Source organism: Ranitomeya imitator, chromosome 1 (genome assembly GCF_032444005.1).
Source record: "Ranitomeya imitator isolate aRanImi1 chromosome 1, aRanImi1.pri, whole genome shotgun sequence".
Taxonomy (NCBI): Eukaryota; Metazoa; Chordata; class Amphibia; order Anura; family Dendrobatidae; genus Ranitomeya; species Ranitomeya imitator.
Window position 1 is genome coordinate 49218129 of NC_091282.1, and position 22094 is coordinate 49240222.

Sequence of the window (22094 nt, forward strand, 5' to 3'; positions counted from 1 at the left end):
GATTGCGACGGATGCCACACGACGCAAGTGTGAAAGTAGCTTTAGGGCTAGGGTTAGGCTTGGGGCTAAAGTTAGGGTTAGGGTTAGAGCTAAAGTTAGGGTTAGGGCTAGGGTTGGGGCTAAAATTAGGGTTAGGGCTAGGGTTGGGGCTAAAGTTAGGGTTAGGGCTAGGGTTGGGGCTAAAGTTAGGGCTAGGATTGAGGCTAAAGTTAGGGTTAGAGTTGGGATTAGTGTTTGGATTAGGGTTAGGGTTGGCATTAGGGTTACGTTTGGGATTAGGGTTAGGTTTGGGATTAGGGTTAAGGTTAGGGTTAGGCTTGGGATTAGGGTTAAGGTTAGGGTTGGGATTAGGGTTAGGGGTGTATTGGCATTAGGGTTAGGTTTGAGGATAGGGTTGAGATTAGGATTAGGGGTGTGTTGGATTTAGTGTTTTGATTAGGGTTATGGTTAGGGTTGAGATTAGGGTTGTTTTGGGGTTAGGGTTGTGATTATCGTTAGGGTTGTGATTAGGATTATGGATCGGGTTGGGATTAGGGTTAGGGGTGTGTTGGGGTTAGGGTTGGAGTTAGAATTGGGGGGTTTCCACTGTTTAGGTACATCAGGGGGTCTCCAAACACGATAGCCAATTTTGCGCTCAAAAAGTCAAATGGTGCTCCCTCCCTTCTGAGCTCTGCCGTGCGCCCAAACAGTGGTTTACCCCCACATATTGGGCATCAGCGTGCTCGGGATAAATTGGACAACAACTTTTGGGGTCCAATTTCTCCTCTTACCCTTGTGAAAATAAAAACTTGGGGGCTAAAAAATCTTTTTTGTGGAAAAAAATATATTTTTTATTTTCACGACTCTGCATTATAAACTTATGTGAAGCTCTTGGGCATTCAAAGTTCTCACCACACATCTAGATAAGTTCCTCGGGGGGTCTAGTTTCCAAAATGGGGTCACTTGTGGGGGGTTTCTACTGTTTAGGTACATCAGGGGCTCTGCAAACGCAACATAACGCCCGCAGACCATTCTATCAAAGTCTGCATTCCAAAACGGTGACCCTTCCTTCCGAGCTCTGCCGTGCGCCCAAACAGTGGTTTACCCCCACATATGGGGTACCAGCATACTCAGGACAAATTGGACAACAACTTTTGGGGTCCAATTTCTTTTGTTACCCTTGTGAAAATTAAAACTTGGGGGCTAAAAAATCTTTTTTGTGGAAAAAAAAATATTTTTTATTTTCACGACTCTGCATTATAAACTTCTGTGAAGCACTTGGGCATTCAAAGTTCTCACCACACATCCAGATAAGTTCCTTGGGGGGTCTAGTTTCCAAAATTGGGTCACTTGGGTGGGGTTTCTACTTTTTAGGTACATCAGGGGCTCTGCAAACGCAACATAATGCCCGCCGACCATTCTATCAAAGTCTGCATTCCAAAACGGCGCTCCTTCCCTTCCGAGCTCTGCCGTGCACCCAAACAGTGGTTAACCCCCACATATGGGTTACCAGCATACTCAGGACAAATTGTACAACAACTTTTGGGGTCCAATTTCTCCTCTTACCCTTGTGAAAACAAAAACTTGAGTGCTAAAGATCTTTTTTGTGGAAAAAATTTTTTTTTTTATTTTCACGACTCTGCATTATAAACTTCTGTGAAGCACTTGTGCATTCAAAGTTCTCACCACATATCTAGATAAGTTCCTTGGGGGGTCTAGTTTTCAAAATGGTGTCACTTGTGGGGGATTTCTTCTGTTTAGGCACATCAGGGGCTCTCCAAATGCGACATGGCATCCGATCTCAATTCCAGCCAATTCTACATTGAAAAAGTAAAACGGCGCTCCTTCTCTTCCAAGCTCTGCAGTGCGCCCAAACAGTGGTTTACCCCCACATATGGGGTATCGACGTACTCAGGAGAAATTGCCCAACAACTTTTTTGGTCTAATTTCTCCTGTTACCCTTGTGAAAATAAAAATTTGGAGACAAAAAGATAATTTTTGTAGAAAAAATGTGATTTTTTTTATTTTCACGGCTCTACGTTATAAACTTCTGTGAAGCACTTGGGGGTTCAAAGTGCTCACCACACATCTAGTTAAGTTCCTTAAGGGGTCTAGTTTCCAAAATGGTGTCACTTGTTGTCGGTTTCCACTGTTTAGGCACATCAGGGGCTCTCCAAACGCGACATGACGTCCGATCTCAATTCCAGCCAATTCTACATTGAAAAAGTCAAACGGCGCTCCTTCACTTCCAAGCTCTTCCATGCGCTCAAACAGTGGTTTACCCCCACATATGGTGTATCGGCGTATTCAGGAGAAATTGCACAACAAAATTTATGGTTAAATTTCTGTTTCTACACTTGTGAAAATAAAAAAAATGGTTCTGTAGTAAAATGTTTGCAAAAAAAAAGTTAAATATTCATTTTTTCCTTCCACATTGTTTCAGTTCCTGTGAAGCACGTAAAGGGTTAATAAACTTCTTGAATGTGGTTTTGAGCACCTTGAGGGGTGCAGTTTTTAGAATGGTGTCACACTTGGTTATTTTCTATCATATAGACCCCTCAAAATGACTTCAAATGTGATGTGGTCCCTAAAAAAAAAATGGTGCTGTAAAAATGAGAAATTGCTGGTGAACTTTTAACCCTTATAACTCCCTAACAAACAAAAAATGTCATTTCCAAAATTGTGCTGATGTAAAGTAGAAATGTGGGAAATGTGAGATGTGGAAAATGTTATTTATTAACTATTTTTCGTGACATATCTCTGTGATTTAAGGGCATAAAAATACAAATTTAGAAAATTGCAAAATTTTAAAATTTTTTCGCCATATTTCTGTTTTTTTCATAAATAATCGCAAGTAATATCGAACAAATGTTACCACTAACATAAAGTACAATATGTCACGAAAAAACAATCTCAGAATCAGCGGGATCCGTTGAAGCGTTCCAGAGTTATAACCTCATAAAGTGACAGTGGTCAGAATTGTAAAAATTGGCTCAGTCATTAAGTACCAAATTGGCTCTGTCGCTAAGGGGTTAAAATGGATTTTAAAAATAAATAAATAAATGAATAAATAAATATAGCCTTCCCAGACATAACATCCATGTTGCATCAGGTGCAGGACGGGCCACTCACCACCTGGTGGCGCTGTCCCCATTGCTTTCCCCTAGCTGCAGATGTGTGCAGCCCCTATGGATGAGCGCGGGACGTAGTCGTGTGATGGACGCGGTGATACAGATCGTCCTGGCCGCCGAGCGCCAATGTGTTTGCCATTTACATTTGTAACAATAATGATTATTGGTAGGACTTGTCTCTCTCTTTTGCAGGTAATAAATAGAAGAAATATATGAAAAGCATAAAACATTTTCTGGAAAAGTTCGAGAGCAGCGGGGGGGGGGGGGGGGAAAGACACTATATATTTATAAGGGTGTTATACACCTTTAGGGACTTTTTTTTTTTTTTAATACTAAAATATATTTATCTGTGGCCAAAAATAATTTTTGCAATTGGGTTTCATTAAAGATTTTGCACCGTTTGGCTGTAACAGGCTCTTTGTGTCCTAACGCATTTAGTTGTGATGTAGTCTGGGGTTATAAATCAGCGGAGAGCAGGTCAGAAATAAAAGGTTTACAAATTCTCCCATCAGACCAATCTCGCTGACGGTTTCTCAGATAACTCATTCTGCAGCCAGGAATTGACATTGTGACTCAGAGGTTATAGACGGCAAACGGTGAAAAGTTATTTAAAAAAAACAAATTTAAATTTTTTTTTAATTTTTTTTATCCTTTTATCCTTATTTTGTGCTCCAAAGTCAAAATAAATGTCTAAATTCTATTTGATGCCATAATCTAAACTATTTTGTAACATACTTGCGTGAAAAATTCTCTCTCCTTCCCTAGGTACTTTTTCACTGCTTCCTGTTGGATTACGCTTGGTTTGAGACTCCCCGTGCATTCTGGGATACCCAAAACGAAGCTTTATCAAGGGGCAGATTCTACGTCCATTGTCACAGCCCCTGCCCCTTCCCAGTGACACATCCCTGTCATGTCTCTGCGTGCTGTGCACAATGACAGTGCACTCTGTTGTCGGCTTAGGTAAGCAGTATTGAGCCGGCAACAGAGCGTGTTGTCAGAATTTCCGGAGTGCAGAGACCTGTGACCTCGCTAACAGGGGCGGCACTGGCTTCTGCACTCTGGGTGTTCTGACAACACGCTCTGTTGTTGGCTCATTATGGCTGAACTAAGCCGACAACAGAGTGCACTGTCATTGTGCACAGCACACAAGACCTAGCCAAAACCCAGAAACGAGCATCACTGATAGGGCTTTGTCTTGATACTGAAAGTGGGAGAATATCGAGGTCTTTCCACAGGGAGTGAGAGGCGGGGCTTTGTCTCTCTTGAGGAAGATGGGGCGGGTCTTGCTCTCTGTACAGGAAGTGGGGGTGGGACTTATCTCTATACAGGAATAGCAGGGATGGGCTTTGGTCCCTATAAAGGGATTTAAGGGGTAAGTTTCTTCCTTTGGAGAGTGACATGCCAGTATGAGGAGACTTAAATGCCTTGTTTGCAATCCTACCGTCCCTATAAAGTCCCTATAAAGGAAATGGTCGCTTTCCCTCTATGGGAAATGGGGATGCGGGGTCTTTGTCTCTGCTCCTACTCTCTTGTTTATCAAATTGCATAGAGGCAGAACAGAGAGGCGGGTTTTTAGTTCAGGACAGACAAAACATTGGACAATTGCAGGAGAAAAGTATAATGGAAAGTGAAGGAAAAGAGTCCCAGCACCTGTAGTGCTGGCTGAACGCTGATGCGAAAGAGTGTGTGGCAAGTTACAGAACATGAGAATAAGGACCGTTCCTGGGCATATTACACTGTTATGGTCACCAAAAGTAGTAGAAGATGAGGACAGTAAGAACATGTCATTCTATAAGGACAGATACACTTATTATTTTGGGTTCTACACTTTTTTCCGGTTTTAATATTTCAGTATTTTTCCTTTCTTACCTTCATTTCCCTTGGTGCAGGTTTTGCCATCCTCTTCCAGGAAATATCCTTCATGACACTCACATTTGTAACTTCCCGGAGTGTTGATGCAGATCTGAGGACAGACCGTCTGGTTCTTCAGCGCGCACTCGTCGATATCTGGAAAACCACAAAGAAGGCAATCAATGGCCGGACCGTGTCATCGGGGGGAGCGGAGAGACACAGAAATCTCGTGTTCTTACAGTTATCTCTATTTGTGGTTATTTTTCTTTTACATCTAAAAGAATGAAGCGACTATTGTTTTGTTGAGTTTTTATCATTTTCTTCCAGCGTTTACAAATCGCATTCACGATTTGCCTCCGAGAATCGCACGGCACTCGCCCAGTCTTGTCTATGAAAGAAATCGAACTGCACTTAGATGACAGCCGAGTGCAGCTGATTAACATAATGTTATACAACTGTGCTTGTCAAATCCATCCTGACCAAGAACCTATGCATGAATGGATTATCGCTATCCTATGCCATCACTTAAACCCTTCCTTCAATTTTACATTTTTTGGCCATTACTTTTCTTTTTTCTTCGCTTTTTTCCAAGAGCCATAACATTTTTTTTTTTAGCTTTCCGACCACATAGTGGTTTTGCGGTGTGGGACAAGTTGTCCTTTCAAACGACACCATCCATTTTATCATGTGATGCAGGAAATAAATTCCAAGTGTAGCAAAATAGTTAAAAAAAAAAAAAAAGCAAAATTCCGCAATCATTTTTTTAAATTTATTTTTATTTTTTTGCAATGTTCATTATATGTTAAAAAATGATCGGGCAATATGATTCTCCAGATTAGTACGATCATGGCAATACCAAACATACATAGTTTTGTTTTTTTTATTTTAATGGCGAAAAAAAAATTAGGAAATTCGTTAAAAAAAATTGTTATTTGTGTCGTCATTTTCCAATTTTCAAGTGATAGAGTTGTGCGAGAGTTTTTCTTTTTACGCCCCAAATTGATGTTTTTATTGATACCATTCTGGCGTAGTTATGATGTGTTGATCATTTCTTGGATTTTTTGCGCAAAAAAAAATACAATATTCCTCTATATAGCAAAAATCATGGTTTCCTAAGAAAACCATCCCACGGTTATCATGGCAACCCATCGGCACCGATGGGCGATAAGAATAGTGCGCCCCTGAGACCTGCGCTGTTTATGGTACTGTTACAGATTGACAGCTTAACAGACACAGGTGGAAATCTCCTTCACTCGCTGCTCTTAGAAGCAGATGATGGCTGAATATCACAGCCATCATCTGCCGGCAAAGATGTTGACTCAGCATTAAAGTCAGGGAGCTGACACATGATGAAATATGTGGGTAAGGGGTTAACGATTGATGGGGGTCCGATCTCTGAAACCCTCATTAATTTTGTTTTAGTGCAGCTGTATGGGGTAGTCAGTAACAAAGTCAAGCACCACGGACCCCTCAGCGATCACTGAGTGATGGCAGATCTAAGCTGTACGCCATCGCCTACTGAGATAGGAATACCCCTTCAAGTATTTGGGGTGATCACTTAATTTTCTTAAAGACACGACTATGAAACAACCTCGTCTACAAAAATAAAGAAAAGTTTCCTCGCTTACAGCTTAGCCCTAGCGATAGGGAGAAAAAGCCATAAAGCACTGAAGAAACCGTACAGATAGTGTGTGACAGCACCGAAATGAAGAAGATTAGGGTGCGAGGAAGAGAGACTAGTGTCATACCTATTTTTCAGGGCAGGTGGAAATTTTGCAATACGTTCGAATCTTTGCAAATCAAATTTTTCAGGAAAAATTTGGTGAATCTGGCGAATTCGATAAGATTCTCTCATCTCTAATACAATCTAAAACCCTATAGATATCATCTTTTGGATGGCTCAAACGCATTATCAACCACGATGGTTGTCACCAACCTTTCCCATAAGTAGATATTACATATACCAGCCAAAATGAAGCTCGACGCACATGAGGGGGAAATCCTAGAGCATGGTCCACCCAACCTCACTGTCCCCGGACACAGATGAACAACCTGACTTTCACCCGAACCTTGTCAATGCATGAGAAGATTTCCTCAAGCCTTAGACAATTGTTTTCTCAACACCTCTTTTTAATTATTGGGCATCCAAGGACACGTTCACAATGACTTCGGGGACGGCACAAAAGATTCCTCCCGAATGTTGGACCACATTGTGAAATTTCCTGCTCCGCTTCTCGAGAACGGACGAGGTTGCTACATCTTTACGTCCTGCCTACGTGTGATGCTGATGAAAATGTCTCCTCCGAGATCTCCAAACAGTCCTCGCCTGAACTGAATAATTGGATCATCTATCAGACCGCAATGCAGTCATTGGACGATATGGGCATGAAGAATAGGAGTGCACTCTCCGTCGAGTTTGCTCGGCCTTGAAAGTGGTTTTTAATCTTAAGGAGATATCACGTTTCAGCCTTTCTTTCTAGATGGGATCTTGGTGTTTTACGAGACGTTCTGCAGCAATGATTGACTCTCGGTGGTTGCCAAACACAGCACATCGTACATCCATTTTTATATAAGACATCAATAACAGGCTCTTACTTTTCACCAGAGAGCAGTTTTCACCAGGAAAGTGTAGTACTTAACCCATCCATTCCTATTATTATTTCTGCGCGGAGAACGTTCTCATCTTTTTTTTCTTTATTTGGCCCGGTTGGCTGCAGGAGCTCACGGATGAAGGATCTGATTTTTGGAAGTCTTGCAGAACATATCAGAGCAAGGATAAATGAGGAGAAATACAATGTAACGCTGTTATTGTTGTTTTTGGAAAGGTCGTTACCGAGCTAAACAGGCAAATAGAGTCCATTTGGGAATTCGTTGCTCGAACGAATGGCCCAGTGGTGGAAATTTTTTTAACTAATGAATGTTTTGGGTGGTTACAATAATATAATTCTTTCCCTTTATGTTGACATTTTTGAAGTCCCTTTTCTCCTGTCCTCGGAACTTGGAGGTGAGCTAATCATGGCCGTATTTGTACTAAACCTTCCTTACCCTCTCATATCTTCTGAATCTTAGAACAAGGGCACTGATGGTGTCCAAACTTTTTTGGTAACCAACCATGACTGATAACATAGTCCATAATAGGAATCCCGCTGGATACCATTGCCTTAAAATTAAAGAGTTCTCCAACTGTATGAACTTGATTGTCTATCCTTTTCCTACAGTTGACCACCAATTTCAGGTAGACCCTCTTTCGATCATCTTATTGGAGAGTCTATAGCTTTTGTATAGCTTTTGCTGATTGATTACTAGGCACAGATCCGGACTTTTTGTGGTGGCCATGCCTCCTCGAATTACAACTCAGTTCTACTCACATGAAGGGGATGAAGGTACCGGGAACTACATGTGACACACAGAGCACAGGATTCATACATTATCCACCGACTTGATCTTAAATTTTAAGAGAGGTCTGTATAAAGGGTCTGGGGATCTGTTCTGTATTGAGAGAGGTTTGGGGGTCTGTATAAGGCCGGAGTCACACATGCGAGAAACACGTCCGTGTCTCGCATGTGAAATCCAAGCTCTGGCGCCGGCACTTGGGAGCGGAGCGTACAGCTCCATGTGTTGCTATGCAGCCGCACGCTCCGCTCCGAAGTGCCGGCGCCAGAGCTTGCTTTTCACATGCGAGACACGGACGTGTTTCTCACATGTGTGACTCCGGCCTTAAAAGTAGTCTGGTCTAGGTCTGTTTGATCGGGGGTTTGGTTTGGGCGTAAGCCACGTATGTATTAGGTAAGCTGCTGGTCTGTGCCTTTATGAAGAGGGATCTGGTCAAGGGTCTGTATTAAGTGGGTGTCTGGGTCTCTTACGGGGAGTTGGTCTAGATTCTCTATAAAGTGGGGTCTTATTTTGGGTCTTAAGTATGGAGGGGTCTTGTTTGTGGGCTGTATAAAGGTGGTCTAGTTCTGTATTAAGGGTGATCTTGTCTAAAGTCTGACGGAAGGATTATGTGGTCTGAGATCTATATTAAGGGGTCTATGTATTGAAAGAGGTTTGGGGTCTTTATTAAGAGCAGTCTGGTCTGGGTCTGTTTGAATGAGGTCTGGTTTGGGGTCTGCAATAGGTAGGGGTCTGTATGAAGAGAGAACTGGTCAGGGTCTGTATTAAGTGAGTGTCTGGCTCTCTTTCTGGGGGAGCTGGTCTAAGGTCTCTATTAAATGGGGTCTTCCTTAGGGTCTGAAGTACTGGGGGATCTTGTTTGTGGTCTTTATTAGGTGGTTTCGGTCTATATTAAGAGGATCTGGTCTAGGATCTGTAGGAAGGGTGATCTTGTCTGAGATCTGTATTAAGGGGGATCTGCCCTAGGGTCTGTAGGAGGTTTGGTCTGAGATCTGTATTAAGGGGGTCTGTACTGAGGAAGGTTTAGGGTCTGCATTAAGAGTGGTCTGGTCTGGGTCTGTTTGAATGAGAGTCTGGTTTGGCATCTGCATTAGGTAGGGGTCTTGTCTGTACCTGTGTGAAGAGGGGTCTGGTCAGAGGTCTGTATTAATGGAGTCTAGGTCTGTATAAAGGCGGGTCTGGTCTATTATATGTATTACAGGTTTGGCCTAGGATCTGTAGGTGTTTTTATAAAGAGGGTTTCTAGTTTAGGCTTTTCAGTTGTTGTCTGGTCTAAAGTTGTATTAAATGGTGGATTAGTCTAGGTCTATATTAAGCATGTCTGGTCTAAAGTCTGTATAAAGTGGGGTCTTTTTTAGGGTCTGTATTATGGGGGAATCTGGTTTAGGATCTGTATAAAAGTGATCTAGGTCTGTATTAATGGGGTTTGGTCTATGGTTGGTATTTAGGTGCTCTTTATCTGTATTACTGAGGGGTCTGATCTGTCATCTGTTTTAAGGGTCTGGGTTTAGCATAGAGCTGTATGAAAGGGGGTCTGGTGTATGTATTATATAAGGGAAGTCCTAGCTTAGGTTTGTATTAAGGAGGGCTATGGTCTTGTTCTGCATTTGAGGTTTGTATTAAGAATGGGGACTAGTTTAGGGTCTTGGTCATTTTCTGTATTATGAGGGTCTGCTCTAAGGTCAGATGAGATCTGGTCTAGAGTCTTTCTTAAAGCTGGAGTCTTATCTGGGTCTGCATTAAAGATGTGTTAAAATATAAGCCCTCTAAAAACGATGTACTTTAATATAACACCGGATTGGCGCCCCCGTTTATCGGCAACTTTCGAGGCGCCAATGCTCCTAAATTAGGGTGCCAATCTCCACGTTAGGCAGTACCAGCTCAGGCTAAGAGTAGTCATTTGTATGTCTTAAGTAAAAAGAATGTTTAGGGCATTTGTTTAATACGGTGGTCCGTGATTTTGGACTATCGTTTATTTTCACATTACATGGGTAATGGTGTTTTTTTAACCAATTATATTAAAGTGCACACTTTTTTGAGGGTTTATATGTTCACACACTTTTTGATCCTTTATAACTCAGATAGTTCTTCTTTCTTTATCTGCATTAAAGGTGTTTCGCCCCCCGGAAGTAGCGGGTGGCAAAACGCGCGTCGGGGTGAGGGGACACTAGAGCATATTAACAGTGGGTGGCAGGTTTACACCATACAGGTATCAATCATTGTTTTACACTACTCATCTTTGACAAGCTCTGTATCTAGCTGACCACATTTTATGATTGTGGCTATTACAAGCATTTACCTTTTGATTCAGCCATTTCTTGCCTAAGATATTAGGAGGTATATAGCAGATCCTGTTAATGTTCCTGTCTCACTGCTAGTAATTTTGCCTGAATGGCTGCCACCATAGTGAGGGTCTTTAGGGTGGATTCATATCTATACATTGGGGCTTGTTATTTGTATAGGGGGAGTCATTGTACTATTATTTACCTCCTTTTTTGTTATCCATTGCATTCCACCCCTTTGTTTCCCTTACTTTTTGCGGCCCCAAATGGTATTTCTGCTTTTTCTTTTTTTATATTGTGTTTTTAATAAAGTCATTGAATAAAAATAATCATTTTATTATATGTTTTGGATCTCTTCTTACTCTCCCATATTGACTTCACATGTGGGGTTTTGTTGTTATATTAAAGGTGGGCTGGCTACAGTATGTGTCCCTCTTTCCTAACTTTCAAAGTTGGAAGGTTTGATATATTGTGCAGTTACTGTCCCCTTATACAAGCAGCACGCGGTGATTCAATACTATTAGTAGAGAACTTAACACTGGGGCGCAGATGCCTAATAAAATATACATTTAGAAGTTGCTAACTAAGCAAATTCCTGTGAAAAGGAAAATGCATGCCACCTCCATCCTCTAGGAGGCAGTATCAGCACATGTAGCAGAGTCCGGCCATGTCCCAACGATTTCAGACCGTTTTGCTAAAATCTTCACTAATGAAATGAGACGAGAAGTGTTATTAAGCCCTGTTAACTGTATTTTAAAAGTATTACGTTAATGCAGTATTAAAGATTATATCTGTACAATAATCTGATTTATTTCTAAAGTTCTAGATGTCACTAGTGTCTTCTTTAAGGGGAAGTCCATCAGCTCATGTGTTAGAAGGAGGTGTGAGCAGGGACCTGACCAATCACCCTTACAAAAAAGGGTCATAGCACTAAAAGGGTTATTCCCAACATATAAAGTCATCAACTAGTTAAAGGATAGTTAATGACTTGAGGACTGGTGGGGATCCAACCACTGGGATCTGAAATGGTCAATGGACAGGCACCACAACTTCAATCACACTCCGGGGCATGTCCGTGCCTCGATATCAGACATGTGGGGGAATCGAAGAGGTTGGACCCTCACCGATCCGCTAGATATCACATATGATGTGAATATGTGATAAGTTTAAATGTTCGGACTATCCCTTTAACCCTGCTGTTCTGTTCGGGTCATAGTGACCCGAACAGACTTTTTGCGGCCCTGTAGATTTTTTTCTGTAAGTCTCTAAAACTTGAGACTCCTTGACTTTTCCTCATTTGGGGGGACCTACCTATGAGTATTTTTTTTTTTTCTTTTACTTTTTGCTACACGCAAAAAGTTACACTTGTTGTGTTCGGGTCATAGTGACAGCTGTGAGGCCATATTTTCAGTGAAATAAAGGAGTTATAACCTCAGTTGGGTCTATTTATTGCATCTACTATTGTATATCAATTGATTTATTTCCTAAATTATTTCAATGGGGTCGTACACGCGCTCTACCCGGGGTATGCATTGAGATCTGCGCACCATAAAAATGGCTTTACATTGATTATTTTTGGTGCGCAGTCTATTCTAAAATGTAGAGTGCATCCGGAGAGATCACTAGGTGTGCACTACACGTGTATATTATGCGCAGAACGGACTGCTCAGAATGCGCTGTCTAAGACGTTTTTTTTTTGTAAAGCTGAGCTGTAAAGTCTTGCAAATAATTTTTTTTTTGCTAAGTAAGTCTGTCTTCCTGGCTTATCTGCTTGTTTTCAGAAGGGTTCTTATCTTCTCTGCTCTTATGAGTACACATATGCTAGCCCAGACATGTTACCTTTCAGTTTCTTTGGAGAGCAGCTGTGTGCTTCTACCCCCATGGCCTCTTCCGGCATCAAAAGAAAAAGATGCAGCTATTGCCCTTCTACTTGTGACAACAAGACGAGTATAACATGTTCTGGCTGTAAAACATTTCTATGCAAAAATCATGTGTATTGTTTTTCATGCAAGAATCCATAAATTTATATGATCATGTAAATATATTCACATTGTAACGTTTATTATCTTTAATTTTTTATCACAAAATGTTTGATTTGATTGTTTTGTTTTTTGTTTTTTTACAAAATATGTGGTTTTCTATTTTCGTTTTGCTCATTGGATGGATCTGTTTTTTTCAGAATAAAAACAAACAAAAAAAGATTTCTAGTTAATTTTTTTTTTTTTACTACCAAACATGTTCACAAACAGTCTAGTAAGCAAAAAGTATAAAAAAATGGAGTTAGAGTGTCTAAAATCAAGGTTTAATAAGCCGGGTCATAGTGACCCGGAACACTACAAGTGTATAGTAAATGCGAACAAAACAGCAGGGTTAAAAGTCAACCTCATCTGAACAATTTGATAATTTTGGCAACTGGAAATTTGGAATATAAAAAAATGTCATAATAAAAAAAAGCCTCAAAAATGAATCGGCTTAGATCCAAGATTAGTAACTCCAGTTCATGATAATTCAGTGCTTAAAAAAAGGGTTTTAAATAAAAAGGTAATTTGGGTGAATATTCACCTTTTTATCCCATTGTCAGGTATATTTTACATTAAAAAAAATTACTTTGCTATAATCTTTTTGTTTTTCCCATAACACTTTTTTTATTGTTCAAATTGCTTATAAAGATTTTTCTATCAAGCGAATTAAAAGCAAAAAATTATTTATTCAGACTCCATTCATATAGTAGTATCGGCATGGAGAAATAACTGACGCGTTTCAAGTCTAACGGACTCTTAACCTTAAAAGTAAAAATTACTTATACTAAAATAGTAGGATCGGCATAGCAAGCTATCTAACGTGTTTCGAGTCTAGATGACTCTTAACAGTAAAAGCAGAAAATTCTTTATTGGGTTTGCCTTAAAATTGTAGAATTGCTGTAAAAAAATAACTCACGCGTTTCAAATCTAGCCGACTCTTAACAGTAAAAGCAGAAAATTCTTTATTGTGACTCCATTAAAATATTCGTATAAACATAGAAAAATACTGTCGCGTTTCGAGTCTAGCCAATTTTTTTAGTCTAGACGCTTGCTCTTAAAAGCTAAAAAAAATCTTTATTGTGACTCCATTAAAATAATAGTATAGGCATAGAAAAATAGCTGTTTCATTTTGAGTCTAGCTGAGTTTTAATCGTAAAAGCAAAAAAATGATTTATTGTGACTCCATCAAAATAGTAGAATAAGCATAGAAATATACTGACGCGTTTCGAGTCTAGCTGACTCTTAATAGTAGAAACAAAAAATGATTTATTGTGACTCCATCAAAATAGTAGAATAAGCATAAAAAATGCTGACGCGTTTCGAGTTTAGCTGAGTTTTAATCGTAAAAGCAAAACATTATTTATTGTGACTCCATTAAAATAGTAGAATAAGCATAGAAAAATACTGACGTGTTTCGAGTCTAGCTGACTCTCGCTCTTAAAAGCTAAAAATTATATATTGTGACTCCATTAAAATAATAGTATAGGCATAGAAAATTCTGTTGCGTTTTGAGTCTAGCTGACTTAGTCATAAAAGCAAAAAATGATTGTGACTCCACTAAAATAGTAGAATAAGCATAGAAAAATACTGACGCGTTTCGAGTCTAGCTGACTCTTAATCGTAAAAGCAAAAAATTATTTATTGTGACTCCATCAAAATAGAATAAGCATAGAAAAAGCTGACGTGTTTCGCGTCTAGCTGAGTTTTAATCGTAAAAGCAAAATATTATTTATTGTGACTCCATTAAAATAGTAGAATAAGCATAGCAAAATACTGACGCGTTTCGAGTCTAGCTTAGTTTTCAAGTCCAGCTGACTCTCGCTCTTAAAAGCTAAAAATTATTTATTGTGACTCCATTAAAATTATAGTATAGGCATAGAAAAATACTGACGCGTTTCGAGTCTAGCTGAGCTTTCAAGTCTAGCTGACTCTCGCTCTTAAAAGCTAAAAATTATTTATTGTGACTCCATTAAAATTATAGTATAGGCATAGAAAAATACTGACGCATTTCGAGACTAGCTGACAATCGTAAAAGGAAAACATTATTTATTGTGACTCCATTAAAATAGTAGAATAAGTATAGAAAAATACTGACGCATTTCGAGTTTTAATGGTAAAAGCAAAACATTCCTCAATGTAATTCCATTACAATAGAAGATGCTGACGCGTTTCAAGACTAGCTGACTCTTAATCTTAAAAGCAAAAAAATTCTTTATTGTGGCTCCATTAATACAGTAGCATAGGCATATAAAAATACTGACGCGTTTCAAATCTAGCTGACTCTTAATTGTAAAAGGAAAAAAATCTTTATTGTGATGCCATTAAAATAGTAATTTAGGCATAGAAAAATACTGACGCATTGGCAGCCTAGCCGACTCAATCGTAAAAGCAAAAAAACCCCTTTATTGTGACTCTATTAACCCCTTCATGACCCAGCCTATTTTGACCTTAAAGACCTTGCCGTTTTTTGCAATTCTGACCAGTGTCCCTTTATGAGGTAATAACTCAGGAACGCTTCAACGGATCCTAGCGGTTCTGAGACTGTTTTTTCGTGACATATTGGGCTTCATGTTAGTGGTAAATTTAGGTCAATAAATTCTGTGTTTATTTGTGATAAAAACGGAAATTTGGCGAAAATTTTGAAAATTTCGCAATTTTCACATTTTGAATTTTTATTCTGTTAAACCAGAGAGTTATGTGACACAAAATAGTTACTAAACAACATTTCCCACACGTCTACTTTACATCAGCACAATTTTGGAAACAAAATTTTTTTTTGCTAGGAAGTTATAAGGGTTAAAATTTGACCAGCGATTTCTCATTTTTACAACGAAATTTACAAAACCATTTTTTTTAGGGACCAACTCACATTTGAAGTCAGTTTGAGGGGTCTATATGGCTGAAAATACCCAAAAGTGACACCATTCTAAAAACTGCACCCCTCAAGGTACTCAAAACCACATTCAAGAAGTTTATTAACCCTTCAGGTGCTTCACAGCAGCAGAAGCAACATGGAAGGAAAAAATGAACATTTAACTTTTTAGTCACAAAAATGATCTTTCAGCAACAATTTTTTTATTTTCCCAATGGTAAAAGGAGAAACTGAACCACGAAAGTTGTTGTCCAATTTGTCCTGAGTACGCTGATACCTCATATGTGGGGGTAAACCACTGTTTGGGCACATGCTGGGGCTCGGAAGTGAAGTAGTGACGTTTTGAAATGCAGACTTTGATGGAATGCTCTGCGGGCGTCACGTTGCGTTTGCAGTGCCCCTGATGTGGCTAAACAGTAGAAACCCCCCACAAGTGACCCCATTTTGGAAACTAGACCCCGAAAGGAACTTATCTAGATGTGAGTCGAGCACTTTGAACCCCCAAGTGCTTCACAGAAGTTTATAACACAGAGCAGTGAAAATAATAAATACGTTTTCTTTCCTCAAAAATAATTTTTTAGCCCAGAATTTTTTAATTTTCCCAAGGGTAACAGGAGAAATTTGACCCCGATATTTGTTGTCCAGTTTCTCCTGAGTACGGTGATACCCCATATGTGGGGGTAAACTACTGTTTGGGCACATGCTGGGGCTCGGAAGTGAAGTAGTGACGTTTTGAAATGCAGACTTTGATGGAATGCTCTACGGGCGTCACGTTGCGTTTGCAGAGCCCCTGATGTGGCTAAACAGTAGAAACCCCCCACAAGTGACCCCATTTTGGAAACTAGACCCCGAAATGAACTTATCTAGATATGTGGTGAGCACTTTCAACCCCCAAGTGCTTCACAGAAGTTTATAACGCAGAGCCGTGAAAATAATAAATACGTTTTCTTTCCTCAAAAATATTTTTTTAGCCCAGAATTTTTTATTTTCCCAAGGGTTACAGGAGAAATTGGACCAGAAAAGTTGTTGTCCAGTTTCTCCTGAGTAAGCTGATACCCCATGTGTGGGGGTAAACCACTGTTTGGGCACACGTCGGGGCTCAGAAGGGAAGTAGTGACTTTTGAAATGCAGACTTTGATGGAATAGTCTGCGGGCGTCACGTTGCGTTTGCAGAGCCCCTGTTGTGCCTAAACAGTAGAAACCCCCCACAAGTGACCCCATTTTGGAAACTAGACCGCCAAATGAACTTATCTAGATATGTGGTGAGCACTTTCAACCCCCAAGTGCTTTACAGAAGTTTATAACGCAGAGCCGTGAAAATAATAAATACGTTTTCTTTCCTCAAAAATATTTTTTTAGCCCAGAATTTTTTATTTTCCCAAGGGTTACAGGAGAAATTGGACCACAAAAGTTGTTGTCCAGTTTCTCCTGAGTAAGCTGATACCCCATGTGTGGGGGTAAACCACTGTTTGGGCACACGTCGGGGCTCAGAAGGGAAGTAGTAACTTTTGAAATGCAGACTTTGATGGAATAGTCTGCGGGCGTCACGTTGCGTTTGCAGAGCCCCTGATGTGGCTAAACAGTAGAAACCCCCCACAAGTGACCCCATTTTGGAAAATAGACCCCGAAATGAACTTATCTAGATATGTGGTGAGCACTTTCAACCCCCAAGTGCTTCACAGAAGTTTATAACGCAGAGCCGTGAAAATAATAAATACGTTTTCTTTCCTCAAAAATAATTTTTTAGCCCAGAATTTTTTATTTTCCCAAGGGTTACAGGAGAAATTGGACCACAAAAGTTGTTGTCCAGTTTCTCCTGAGTAAGCTGATACCCCACGTGTGGGGGTAAACCACTGTTTGGGCACACGTCGGGGCTCAGAAGGGAAGTAGTGACTTTTGAAATGCAGACTTTGATGGAATAGTCTGCGGGCGTCACGTTGCGTTTGCAGAGCCCCTGGTGTGCCTAAACAGTAGAAACCCCCACAAGTGACCCCATTTTGGAAACTAGACCGCCAAAGGAACTTATCTAGATATGTGGTGAGCACTTTCAACCCCCAAGTGCTTCACAGAAGTTTATAACGCAGAGCCGTGAAAATAATAAATACGTTTTCTTTCCTCAAAAATAATTTTTTAGCCCAGAATTTTTTATTTTCCCAAGGGTTACAGGAGAAATTGGACCCCAGTAATTGTTGCGCAGTTTGTCCTGAGTATGCTGGTACCCCATATGTGGGGGTAAACCACTGTTTGGGCACACGTCGGGGCTCGGAAGTGAGGGAGCACCATTTGACTTTTTGAATACAAGATTGGCTGGAATCAATGGTGGCGCCATGTTGCGTTTGGAGACCCCCTGATGTGCCTAAAGAGTGGAAACCTCTCAATTCTAACTCCAACACACCCCTAACCCTTATCCCAACTGTAGCCGTAACCCTAATTACAACCCTAACCCCAACACACCCCTAACCACAACCCTAACCCCAACACACCCCTAACCCTAACCACAACCCTAATTCCAACCCAACCCTAACCCTAAGGCTATGTGCCAACGTTGCGGATTTGTATGAGATTTTTCAGCACCATTTTTGAAAAATCCACGGGTAAAAGGCACTGTGTTTTTTGTGCGGATTTCACCTGCGGATTCCTATTGAGGAACAGGTGTAAAACGCTGCGGAATCCGCACAAAGAATTGACATGCTGCGGAAAATACAACGCAGCGTTCCCGCGCGGTATTTTCCGCACCATGGGCACAGCGGATTTGGTTTTCCATATGTTTACATGGTACTGTAAACCTGATGGAACACTGCTGCGGATCCGCAGCCAAATCCGCACCGTGTGCACATAGCCTAATTCTAAAGGTATGTGCACACAATCTGCGGATCCGCAGCAGTTTCCCATGAGTTTACAGTTCAATGTAAACCTATGGGAAACAAAATCGCTGTACACATGCTGCAGAAAAACTGCACGGAAACGCAGCGGTTTACATTCCGCAGCATGTCACTTCTTTCTGCAGATTCCGCAGCGGTTTTACAACTGCTCCAATAGAAAATCGAAGTTGTAAAACCGCAGTGAAATGCGCAGAAAAACCGCGGTAAATCCACGATAAATCCACAGCGGTTTAGCACTGCGGATTTATGAAATCCGCTGCGGAAAAATCCGCAGAGGACCAGAATACGTTTGCACATACCAAAACCCTAACCCTAACCCTAGTTCTTACCCCAACCTTAGTGGAAAAAAAAAAAAATTCTTTATTTTTTTATTGTCCCTACCTATGGGGGTGACAAAGGGGGGGGGGGGGGTCATTTACTGTTTTTTTATTTTGATCACTGTGATAGGTTTTATCACAGTGATCAAAATTCACTTTGGAACGAATCTGCCGGCCCGCAGATTCGGCGGGCGCACTGCGCATGCGCCCGCCATTTTGGAAGATGGCGGCGCCCAGGAAAGAAGACGGACGGACCCCGGGAGGCTAGGTAAGTACAAGGGGGGGGGGATCAGGGCACGGGGGGGCGTCGGAGCACGGGGGTGGATCGGAGCATTGGGGGTGGATCGGAACACGGAGGGGGGATTGGAGCACGGGGTGGGGGATCGCTGTGCGGGGGGTGGATCGGAGCACGGGGGGATCGCTGTGCAGGGGGGATCGGAGTGCGGGGGTGGGATTGGAGCACAGGGGAAGCGGACAGGAGGACGGGGGAGCGGAGCACAGGACGGAGGGGAGCGGACCACAGATCGGAGAGCTGGGGGGGAGATCGGTGGGGTGGGGGCACATTAGTGTTACCAGCCATGGCCGATGATATTGCAGCATCGGCCATGGCTGGATTGTAATATTTCACCAGTTTTTTAGGTGAAATATTACAAATCGCTCTGATTGGCAGTTTCACTTTCAACAGCCAATCAGAGCGATCGTAGCCACGGGGGGGTGAAGCCACCCCCCCTGGGCTAAACTACCACTCCCCCTGTCCCTGCAGATCGGGTGAAATGGGAGTTAACCCTTTCACCCGATCTGCAGGGACGCGATCTTTCTGTGACACAGCATATGCGTCACAGGTCGGATTGGCACCGACTTTCATGACGCATAGGTCACAGGTCGGGAAGGGGTTAAAATAGTCGCATAGGGATAGAAAGATATCTGATGCGTTTTGAGTCTAGCTGACTCTCATTTCTAAGAGCAAAAAAATAGAATACACATTAAAAAATACTGACGCGTTTCAAGTCTAGCTGGTTCATATTTTTCTGTGCCAGTGCAGCGCCCCAGAGATCTGGTCGTTGCAGTATGACACTCTGCCACTAAGGGGAGTGATGGTATGTCTGATGGCACTGAAGGAATTCTACTGACCAGGTATCACCAGCACACATTACACTTCACACTCCGGCCACTAGGGGGAGAAAAAGGCTTTATTTATTGGGCCACTCCTCACACTGGTAAAACCAGGGGTTGGATAGGAAGTTAGTCAGAAGCTGACTGGGTTGGATTCAGGCAACATCCCGTGGCAGGGGGTGTTGCAGGGAGAAGACACAGGAGGGTCCCTGTCGAGCGTGGGAACCTGGCAGGTGCCTAGCGAACAGAACAGAACATTACGGAACCGCGCCTGCACCTCTTGCGGCGGTATCCTAAGAAAGAGACACGAAGGGAAGGATATTGTGGAACAGTGTAAACGAGATCAAGCACAAAGGAGAGCCAGTAGGAGTCGTGCCGTGAGACCGAGGCAACATCCTACTGAGGCGTGTAGCCGGTGGCCAGAACACCGCGGGAGTAACTGACTCTAGGCCTTACTTCAAACTCCGCAGGACAGTTAATTATAGGTTGGCTGTCTACCTTAAATTTCCTAAGAAGACATAGGGGCAACATTGGGAGAGGGGCGTCTCTAGGCTCCCAGAAGACCTCCAAGCCTTCCCATCATACGGGTGCGTCCTAGCCAAAACATACCTGGGGGACGAGAAACTAGCAACATCTGGAACTAAAGAGAGAGAGCTGTAGAGAACGAACGAACGAGAACAGAAGTTGTGAGGACTATTCCGAATGCTCAGCAGGGTAGGACTACAACACACAGGCGCTAGTGGTGGGCAACGATTTCCATCTGCGAGGGAAACTCTGGAAGTGCCCATCGGACCGGCCGGTCTCATATAGCCCTGTTAACTGTGCTCTGGATTGAGGATCCTGAAGTCTTCAGTAAAGAGGTAAAGAGACTGCAACCTTGTGTCCTCGTTATTGCCTGCACCTCACACCATCACCACCTATACGACTGGGAAGCCCTGGGGACATACTTCACCTGTGGGAAGTTACACCATCCAGCTGCCATTCCATCACCCCAGTGGACCCCACAGCAGCGTCGGTCACCCTGACCGAACACCATAGGTGGCGTCACGAACCCTTGACAGACTGTACCACCTTTATTGGACGCCCCTTAGCAGGGTCGCGGACCGGGTCTAGCCACCGTGACAGCCTCAGAACCGAACCAGAGAGGCCCGGTACCGAAACGCGTGGCCCTGAGTCTGGGGGCGATCCACCTATGCTACTATTTTAATAGAGTCACAATAAATCATTTTTTGCTTTTAAATTGTTGTGCTGGATTGGAAAAACCTTTCTCATCACGATAAACAGAGCTGATTGATACCTGGATTACCCAGGAACCAGATTGAACAAACACGCATATTGGATGATACGAGCTGTATCTACAAACCTTTTATTTTTTTTTTATCGTGTTAAATTTAATTTTTAACTAAAATGTCAATTTTGGCTAAATTTCATGTTCAGCTCCTCTCTCCTCTCTCCCGCAGCGCCCCTGTATTTATCACTGAGCACGCTCACTAAATTGCTATAGAAGTCAATAAAGTCAGCTTTCTGATTGAGGTCACAAAGATGCAACACAAGTCAGCCCCTACGACCAAAGACTAAGCAGCGATCAAAATAAAATCTCCTGCAAAATAATATAGAGAAAAGTGGATATAAAAAAATAACAATAATAATATATTAAATAATACATTTAATAATTATTAAAAAAATACAAAAAGAGTATAAAATAAATTCTAAAAAAAACCTGACTGAGTTGCTATGAATAATTAGTAAAGCTTGGAAAATGCTTTACAAGCCGGGCCGGTAATCTTTCAGCATAGATGTTCCGTCCTCATGATACACATGTTTCAGTGCACACACGGTATGTTGTAGGGATCTGTTGTCATTATCAAGCTTTTTTTCTTTTATTTCCAGCCTCTGCTACATATGTTTCCTATTGCATTTGCTTTTAGACCCAACCTTCCCTCCTGTTGAGCTTGTTACATGGCCGCGATCCGAGCGTATAATTCATGTACAGTGTTTTTATGTCGTTTATTACTAGCACTTTAGTTACAAAACATGTCTGCTCTGTTTAATAAATTACACGTCTCATTGCATGGAAGTTATACATCTACATTTCTGGGTGAACCAAGGTGCATCTGAAAGTCTTCTAATGGCCAGACGTGAGATTGGCCTCATGTATTTATTTAGGTGTCACAGTACTGGCGACACAGGACTGAAGGTCAGTGGCCGAAGCAGATGTATACAAGTGACCGGACCATGGAAAGACCTCTGGAG

At 41.7% G+C, this 22094-nt stretch overlaps 1 protein-coding gene across 1 annotated transcript in view; it reads right to left on the reverse strand.

Moving 5' to 3' along the window:
- CCBE1 (collagen and calcium binding EGF domains 1) overlaps positions 1-22094 on the reverse strand; it is a 410001-nt gene that overhangs the window by 22131 nt on the left and 365776 nt on the right. The window contains exon 5 of the mRNA XM_069746218.1: positions 4980-5117. Coding sequence (XP_069602319.1) covers positions 4980-5117 — 138 coding nt within the window. The remainder of the gene's footprint in view (positions 1-4979; positions 5118-22094) is intronic.